At 41.9% G+C, this 8,483-nt stretch overlaps 2 protein-coding genes across 2 annotated transcripts; both read right to left on the bottom strand.

Moving 5' to 3' along the window:
- Window positions 1-5,438: 5,438 nt before the first annotated feature.
- On the bottom strand, window positions 5,439-6,988 carry LOC311026881 (uncharacterized protein). Its single transcript, XM_084030596.1, has one exon. It carries the CDS (start codon window positions 6,471-6,473, stop codon window positions 5,487-5,489), a length of 987 nt encoding a protein of 328 aa, XP_083886722.1. The 5' UTR covers window positions 6,474-6,988; the 3' UTR covers window positions 5,439-5,486.
- Window positions 6,989-7,125: 137 nt separating this feature from the next.
- On the bottom strand, window positions 7,126-8,471 carry LOC311026880 (uncharacterized protein). The gene is made up of 2 exons (XM_084030595.1): window positions 8,411-8,471; window positions 7,126-8,273 (listed from the first exon to the last, which is right to left on the bottom strand). The coding sequence occupies exon 2, from the start codon at window positions 8,269-8,271 to the stop codon at window positions 7,273-7,275; it is 999 nt and encodes a 332-aa protein (XP_083886721.1). The 5' UTR covers window positions 8,272-8,273; window positions 8,411-8,471; the 3' UTR covers window positions 7,126-7,272.
- Between the last annotated feature and the right edge of the window lie 12 nt (window positions 8,472-8,483).

Below are 8,483 nucleotides of genomic sequence, written 5' to 3'. Positions count from 1 at the left end.
CTTTATTATGGAAGAGACGTTTCTCAATGTGAAGGCAGGTTGGGAGCTGGTTCTCAGGACTTCTTCCTGAACATAATCGGCAACCATGAATGGCATGACACAAAGCATAATCTTTCAAATAAAGTATGTGGATAGTGTATAAGTCAAGACCATCACTAGTGATCTCCATCATGTCTTTGGAATATCCAGACATTATATAATGACCATTATAACTTTCGCTTACTGAACTTGAAACAGTGATGTCAGCTTGAATATGCCTGGAGTTGAGCATGAGGTGCACGTACGGGATGATAATGATTATGATGATGAAGGAAGGGTAAATTTCCTGTTAATACTCACCCTCTGTTGGATTTCAAAGGCTTCCCCCCTTCACCTCCATTCTGTAGCCTCTCCCACCCAGATACAGTCACTCATTAAGCCAGTTTTGCTAATGTAAGGAAACTGGCAGCGTGAGTGGCTGTCAAATATTGCAATAAATAAATAAGATTGGCTAAAATGGTGTACCACTTGCATAACAGATGTGGGCCTCCATCTATGATGTCATTCATTTGAAATGATGTCAAAAGATGGCGTCAATGCCATAATTAGCAGGATGAGATCTCCTGCGTTCTGATCCTAACCAAGCTGTTTAAATAGCTTCTCCAAAGCTTTCAAGATTTCAATGACCAATCCAATCTAGATTACTCGATGTTGAACAATTACAGACCCATTTCTTTTGAAAAAGAAAACTTTTTGATTTTTTTTTGTTTTGTTCAACTAACCAACAAAGATTACAATCTCATTGTGGAGCAAACCACAGCACAAAGAAATCCCTACTGAAAGTTGTAAACAACCTGAGAATTATTGTGGACGCAAACAACATGGCTTTCCATTTCCTGGACAGAAAAAGATGGGTCTCTCTGGCCATGTTTTCACTTAGTTTGAGTCTTATTTAGCTGGCAGACAGTTCTTTGTCAGCGTGGGTGCTTAAAAGACTCATGGTATTGAATATGGTATTCCTCAAGGAAGCATTTTGGGCCCAATGTCATTATCATTCTATATGCTCAAGCATCGCTAACCATCACAGTGTCAACTACCATTTGATATGCAGATGATAGAGAATTGTACATCTGTCTCACATTGTCTGTTTCACTGACGTAAATGTATGAATGGGTAAACACTTTTTTTAAAGCTAAATGAGGAAACATTTTTGAATTTTATTAAGAACCAAACCACAGCAAGACAAACTTGGCAGAGTTAGAAAATGGATAAAAACATATACTGTTAACTTGGGATTCATTTATACCCTGATTTAAATATTTATTCTCATTTAACAAGGTCATTAAAAAACTTTTTTCGTCTTAGAAATATTGCCAAAGCCGTATCATATTTTAATTAACTCAGAAAGTTCCTCATTCCTTCTTTGTTTGTTTTTACTGGAGTCTACAAGAAAATTACTGTTCAGCCATGCACGGTCTTAACTAAAACAAAGAAAATAGATCACATGACCTCCCCTGTTTAAGACATTAGACTGGCTACCTGTATCTTTTAGAATTCATTTTTTTCTTATCTTTTAAATTACCTTTCTTCCTCCATACATCAGAGATTTTATCCCCACTTTACTTTTAAATGTTCCTCATGTGTCCCATGAAAAGTATTGTCACTGTATTTTTTAAAAGGAATTTAAATACCAATCTTTTTTTTATTTAGCTTTTATTTGAGTAACAGCCTTAGTTTTTACATTTTATCTAAGTTATTTCAGGGTTCGGGTTGCCATTTCCATCCACCCTCCTATGTGAATGGACACATCTAATGACACTATGAAGTAAAGGTGAAGGTAACATGTAACACATCTAATGCGGTATTTATTGTATGGTTTTGTTGCATTAATTTCCCCAATTTGTTTGGCTGAATTTCACTATTCAGAGAGATTTGGAGGGTTATTCAGATCACCTGTTGTGTTGCCTAATTAAGGAGCAGCCTGGTGTATTTCCCCTGATCAGGAATTTTGTAGCATATTTTGATTTCTGTTTAGCAAGTTTATTTACCGAGTGTGTGGAACTATGTGGCTGGTGTATAAGTAAAAAAAAATGTAATTGGAATTTCATTACATATCCATTCTGACATTACAACCAGCACATTTGCATCTGCGCTTGCTGGAATGGGAGTTCTAAGTGTGTTACACTCAGATAACACGTAGCAGAGTGAACAGAGGAGCTGAGTAGGCTCACAGCAGGGAATCTATCATGCACATTTTCATGGACTGTGAGGCTGGTGATGAATCCATGGGATTTTTGGTGGAAATCGTGTTAAAGGTCAAATCTGTGTGAAGGAAGTCACCTATGACCCTGTGTTTTTATTATACGGGAAGCAAATCCCTCACTCTTTGGTACTTGCTACCATCCCTATTTGTTTGGCTGTGAGTTGAATGGAGGATGAAACACATCACATGTTGTGTTTTTCTCAAAATCAAGGCTGCTTCCGAGGTGGGTCGGACCATGCAGAGGCGAGACTCCTTCCTAGCATTTGGACAGCAAACATGGAAAAAACATTTTCATCAACTTGACAAAATCAACTAGATGACACATGAGAAGCATTCAGTAAAAGTGCTGCAACAAGCTCACAACCTGACCTGTGGTCAAAAAGTCAAAGGATGGATGCTATTGATTGGAAAACGTGCATCGACCTGTGAGGTTTCATACAGCTCCTTCATCGACAGGCAGCATCACCCGCAGTGTGAAGGAGAGGCACCGCAGGTCCTCCTTCCAGCTGCTCTCACGCTTTAGAATCAACACTGCTGCAAGTAGACCACACAAACAAACACTCACTATTCAGTCACGGGCAGTAGCAAGAGCAGTATGTCTAGTAGTAAGTCTAGCTTGCTTTATTTTGAAAACTGATGCTCCTTGTTATTGCACGATCCCGTTTGCCGCTGTAACCCTGCGAATGTCCCCCACCATGAAACTAATGAAGAATCATCTTAACTTAAATGTGGACAAACTGGTGAAAAATATGACTCAACTATTATAAGATTGGAATTAAAAAAGGAATCTAGGCTACCAGTCAGAAAAGTTAAAGTGTTTGTGCTAACGTTACTGGGTTAGCTAGCTCGCTGAACAAGTAATCAACTTTTAAATCAAGCCTTGTCGATCCAACATGAGGGAAGATTCTGCAAATTCTCACCTCAAAATTGTTCAGAAACAGAATTTGGCAGACTGCTGAGGTGAAATAACTAAACGTTTACCGTATTTTGCTTGCTTTTAAATCAGGGGACAGGAAACGCATCATGCACAGAGGATTGTGGGTGTTTTAGGAGCTGAGGGATACTTGCATGCATCCTTGAATATCGTCTGAATGAAGATGTTTGAACTAAGTCATTTTCGATGGATCCTACGTATTGGAGCCACGTAATGCAAACCTAATTTTAACAGATTGTCATCCAGAAACTATGTTCTTTAGGCCTTTTCCTTTCTGTCTGTTTTCCATTGTGAAGACAGTAAGTTTTGTTTCTCCAAGTAAACATGTCTGCATTATGTGTTTGGGAGCCGGTTCTCAGGCTTCTTCCCAATCTGCTGAGATGTGATGAATCAGTATGGCCACAGGGGGGATTTAGATGTGCATGTAAGTGGATTATTGGATGGCGCCAGGCTAGCTGTTTTACTCTGTTTCCAGCCTTTAAGCTAAGCTAACTGGCTGACTACAGGCTTTTCTACAACAGACCCCAGTGCATGGCACGCTATCATGATGGGCTTAAAGCTTATCATGATGGACCCTGGTGCATGCTAATAGTTATGTAGCACACACGCACACACACACACACACACAGCCTAGATTTACTCCAGCCGTTTATTTGTTTGTTATTTATCATCCTTCTTCAGCTCCTCTTTTATTCTTTTATTATGTTAAGTGTCTGCAAAATGACTAGTAACTGCAGTTGTAAAATAAAAATAGTCAAGTAAAATTATAAATGTTGTGCAACAGGAGACAAATTAGCATAGAATGGTAGAAAAAATTACCTCAAAGTTGTTCTTCTTTGACTAAATGGCCTTGACTCCGTTCCACCACTGTTCATTTTGCATTGAAATGTGAATTATGTAAATGTTGTTTTACAGTTTATTGATGAGTGTATGAAAAATCTTAAAAGAAATCTTATTGCCGCAGAGCTAATGTAGGCTGTATAAAAAAACAACCACACACAATTAACACAATTAAAAATAACTAAAAGCAAAGACTGCACGGTTTATCACCTGAAAATATAAATATATTAAGAAATTGCATTTTTGTTGATTATTGCAAAAGTGGCATGTATATAGTGCACTATTATGCGTCTCCATTACTGCAACACCAAGTCAGAAAGACCACACTCATTTTCAAGTGTGTGCCGGTGACCTTTTGGCTTTCAGCGTTGGTCACTCATCATTAGGGGACAATACAGAGACAGACAGCAGAGTCCATTCCTTACTGACCGGGAGAGAGAAGCTTCATTCTCATTTAGCCAATCAACGACCAGCCTGACATCACAAACCAGGCAGACTCGTGGGGGCCGATGGGAATGTCTCACCCCCCAAATAGCAGAGGTAGAATGAAATACATACATCAAAGTCACTCCTTTGGCAAGCATTTACAAACAAGGTTTAATTTTCATAAGTGAGAGCTTCTAGAGGAGGCAACGTGTTATATAATAAATAACATTAAGAGTGCGCTCGCTGTGATCGGCTTGAGGAAACGGGTGGGCGTTCAGAAGATATATACACATATACAGTACGAGAGAGAGACCTAAGGAAAGAGAGAAGGACATTTAAACACACCTAGAAGAGGACAGCTGGAGTATTCAGCTGCACACTCATTCCCACATGCTCAACATCATTAAAAACACAAGGGCACGACTGAAACAATGCTACAATCTGTGATGCAACAAACACATCAAGTGAGATGGATCTATTCGATATATTTTTTATATTCGGCGACACCATTCTTAATCGCAGCTTTGATTGGACAGAGCTTTTACAGTCCTGCCACGGCAACATATGACGTTTTACAAATGTTTTTATGTCAGAGCATTGAATGTATTGTTGGCTATCGGTATGTTATGAGGATTTCAAGTAATATAACAGAAAGTGTTTCTGAATACAATCAGCTACTCAACCTTTAAGAGAGTATAGATTTCATACTCATTGAGATGATGTGCCTCACAGATCAAAAATCAATACAAACGGAACATATTAGCGTGCCTTCAAGATTGGCTCAGACAGATTTTTTTGTTTGTTTTTGGCTGTGATCTATTAAGTAAATGAGTTATTTAAAAGCCTGCACTGTCTGTTAAGCTCATTGCTTCCAACATGTATTGAGTATCTTGTCTTATGCAACATGTATTGAGCTTCTTACGCCAAGATCAAGGAGAGATCACAAGAAAGTAGTGCAGGATAAAAGAATTAATCATAAAGTTTTATTTCAGTCAGACACAGTGAGTCATTTGTCATAATTTTTTGCTTTTTACCACTTCCTCATCAATTTTGAACTCCAAGCTCACTGTCGGTTAAGGAGACCACTTGTCTGTGTTTGAGCGCTTCAGGCTCTGCACATGTCACTTCTTCCAAAAAGATGACATTTTGAGGATGGACAGTGAGCCACTTCCACAGATACTCTATCTTCTCGTTGCACATCCAGGGGTTTCCTGTCAAGATCAGTCGGAAAGAGGATTTCCTGTCATCCAGCAGCCCCGAAGGGCAACGCTGGAGCCGATTCTGATTGAGCAGCAGAAGCTCGAGATGTTGGAGACCCCGCAAGAGGGTTGCCGGCAGCTCTCGGAGCTGATTCTCTTGCAAGAACAGTTGGGACAGTTTCAGGTTGTGGGCGAAGGTTGTAGGATTCAGGGAGCTTAATTTGTTACCGGCGATATTCAGTGTCTCCAGGCGGTGCAGGTTCTTCAGGGCGTCGGGTTGTAGAACTTGCAGATCGTTGTCACTCAAGTCCAGATTCTCCAGATCGGGCAGCTTCTGGAGCAGCGCGGCCGATACAACCGTTAAACGGTTTCCAGACAAGTCCAACCAGGTGACGCTGCTGTTGCCGTGAAACCACTCGGCATCAGCTTTTTCAATCAGATTACTCTTCAGCACAAGACTGCGAAGCGAGGCATGACTGAAGACATTCGGAGGAAGACGAACCAGCCGATTTCCTGTCAGGTCCAACGTTGTCAAGCGAGGAACGTCCTTCAGCAGATCTGAAGGGAGGCTCGTGAGGTTGTTGTGATACAGCTGGAGGCTGTTTAAAAGGGGCACGGCACTCAAATGGCTGGCTGTAACAGTACTGAGGTTGGTGGATTGGATGGATAGTTGAGTGGTGTTTGAGGGTAAACCAGCTACAGGGAAGTGTGTGAGGGAGCTTTGGCTGCACACCACCTCTGCACTAGCTGGAAGGGAACAGGAGCATAGATCTGGGCAAGAGTGGGCGCATTCAGCAAGGGCAGTAAAAGTCAGGAGCATCCACAAGTTCATCTTTAAAGCACTGCACAAAGGAAACGAGAGGCAGATATCAAGACGACGTAATAATCTTAATAGAAGTATTATCACCGCTTTGTGAAAATCTGATCATAAATGCTCAATCTTACCTGGAAGGCACCGCAGACTTCTTCTGTTCTTGATCACGGACTCTGGTTTTATACAGCGTCCAGTGTATTTGTTCCCAGCAGTGAGTCAGGACAAAATGTTGCAAGAGGCAAACAAAACCAAGCAAACAACCTGGCTCATCATGAGTGGATACTTTGTTCTGTTCTTTTCCAAAAGTTTGTTACCACACACAAATCAATATTTTCTATTTTTCATTCCTGCTATAACTTTTTTTATCCAAAGTTTTTAAGTGATATGTAAAAAAAAACTAAAAGTGAATGAATATTTGATTTAATCCAATTTCATTCTTGGTGTTCTTAGATTTCTCCCAAAGAGCATACAGACTGTTGAAGGAATAGTTTGACATTTTGAGTACACTTATTCACTCTCTTGTCAGCTATGACTAAAACTCTGCCTACAAGCACCGCTTAAGGTCATTAATGAACAGATTATATCTTGTCTGTGTTTAATTTGTAGAAAGAATATAGGCTGGTATGTGGACTTGTTAGTTTTGGATAGAGACATTGCTTTTTATCTGCAATTAAAGTAAAGACAGAAGACATTCTTGATGCTCTCTTTGCTCATATTTAATCTCACATCAACAAAAGAGAATATTTCAGTGATTGAAAAGTAGTAAGGCTGAACTGGTCACGATGTCGGATAATAACCAGTATGAGGATGGAAAATGTTAAGACTTAAGGTTTAGTTCACTTTCTGTCAGCGACAATAGTGACCGCCCTACCAGAGACGGCGGGCTGGCACATACAATGGTCTCAGGCAGGAAGGCCTGCTTCTTGTTCTTTTGAAGCCACCTCCACAGGTACTCCACCTTCCTGTCGCACAGCCAGGGGTTGGCGGTCAGGTCCAGCCCCTCCTCGTCCAGGGAGCTCAGAGGGTCCAGCAAACCTGCTGGGATGTGGCTCAGGCGGTTGTCATCCAGGCTCAGCACTCTGAGCTGCCTGAGCTCCTGAAAAAGGTTTTGGGGGAGTTGGTCGAGCTTGTTCCGGGAGAGGAACAGAAAGGTGAGGTTACGGCTGCTCTGAAACACAGATGCATCCAGAGTGCTGAGCTTGTTGTTTTGCAGGTTCAGCCTCTCGAGTTTGGTCAGCCGCTCCAGAAAATTTGCAGAGAGAGTCTCCAGACGGTTGTGGGCTAGGTCCAGGTTATCCAAGTGGGGCAGCTTCTGAAGCAGAGCGGTCGGCGTCTTCGTCAAGCGGTTCCCCGACATGTCCAACCAGGAGATGTCGCTCTCATCTTGGAGCCACTCAGCATCCGCCTTTGCGATCCGATTATTCTTCAGCACCAAGTTGCGGAGCGGGGCGTGGCTGAAAACATCCGCCGGAAGCTCCGACAGTTTGTTTCCTGTGAGGTCCAAAGTGTGGAGGTGAGGGACGCCTCTGAGAAGATGAGGGGAGAGGCTCTGCAGGTGGTTGGTGTACAGGTGGAGGCCTTGCAGCAGGGGTGTGGCGTTCAGGTGCCGCTCGGACATGGAGGTGATGTTCGTGAACTGGATGGTCAGCATGGTGGTGTTCTTCGGGAGACCCTCGGTTGGGTACTCTGTCAGGGGAACTTGGTTGCAGACCACCTCGGCTCTTCTGAAGTAGCACTTGCAAAGCGGCGGGCAGGACAGAGTGCCAGAGCAGAAATGTGCCAGCAAGAGGAGCGCAAAGGAACGCCAGGACTTCATGACTAGAAGGAAAGGGCAAAGAGTTGAAAACGAGGAGGGAAAGATATGAAGTACTCAAATACTAGTTATTTACCACACTATTTCACTATTGCAACACATCACATCATTTCCAGTTCATGAGTAAGAAATGAAAACTTACTGTCTTTGTAGTTGGATGAGTATTAGACAATCGGCTCCTCGTATCAGATTGAGCAGTGGTCACTTGCAGATTC

The sequence above is a fragment of the Eutrigla gurnardus genome (assembly GCF_963514095.1).
Source record: "Eutrigla gurnardus genome assembly, chromosome: 16".
In the NCBI taxonomy this organism is placed as follows: domain Eukaryota; kingdom Metazoa; phylum Chordata; class Actinopteri; order Perciformes; family Triglidae; genus Eutrigla; species Eutrigla gurnardus.
Note: the sequence above shows the minus strand (reverse complement) of the source record. Positions and strands in the feature narration are given on the sequence as shown.

What these genes read in the sequence shown, in the direction of transcription:
- LOC311026881 (XM_084030596.1), bottom strand. Translation starts at nt 6,473, where the DNA reads ATGAACTTGTGGATGCTCCTGACTTTTACTGCCCTTGCTGAATGCGCC.
- LOC311026880 (XM_084030595.1), bottom strand. Translation starts at nt 8,271, where the DNA reads ATGAAGTCCTGGCGTTCCTTTGCGCTCCTCTTGCTGGCACATTTCTGC.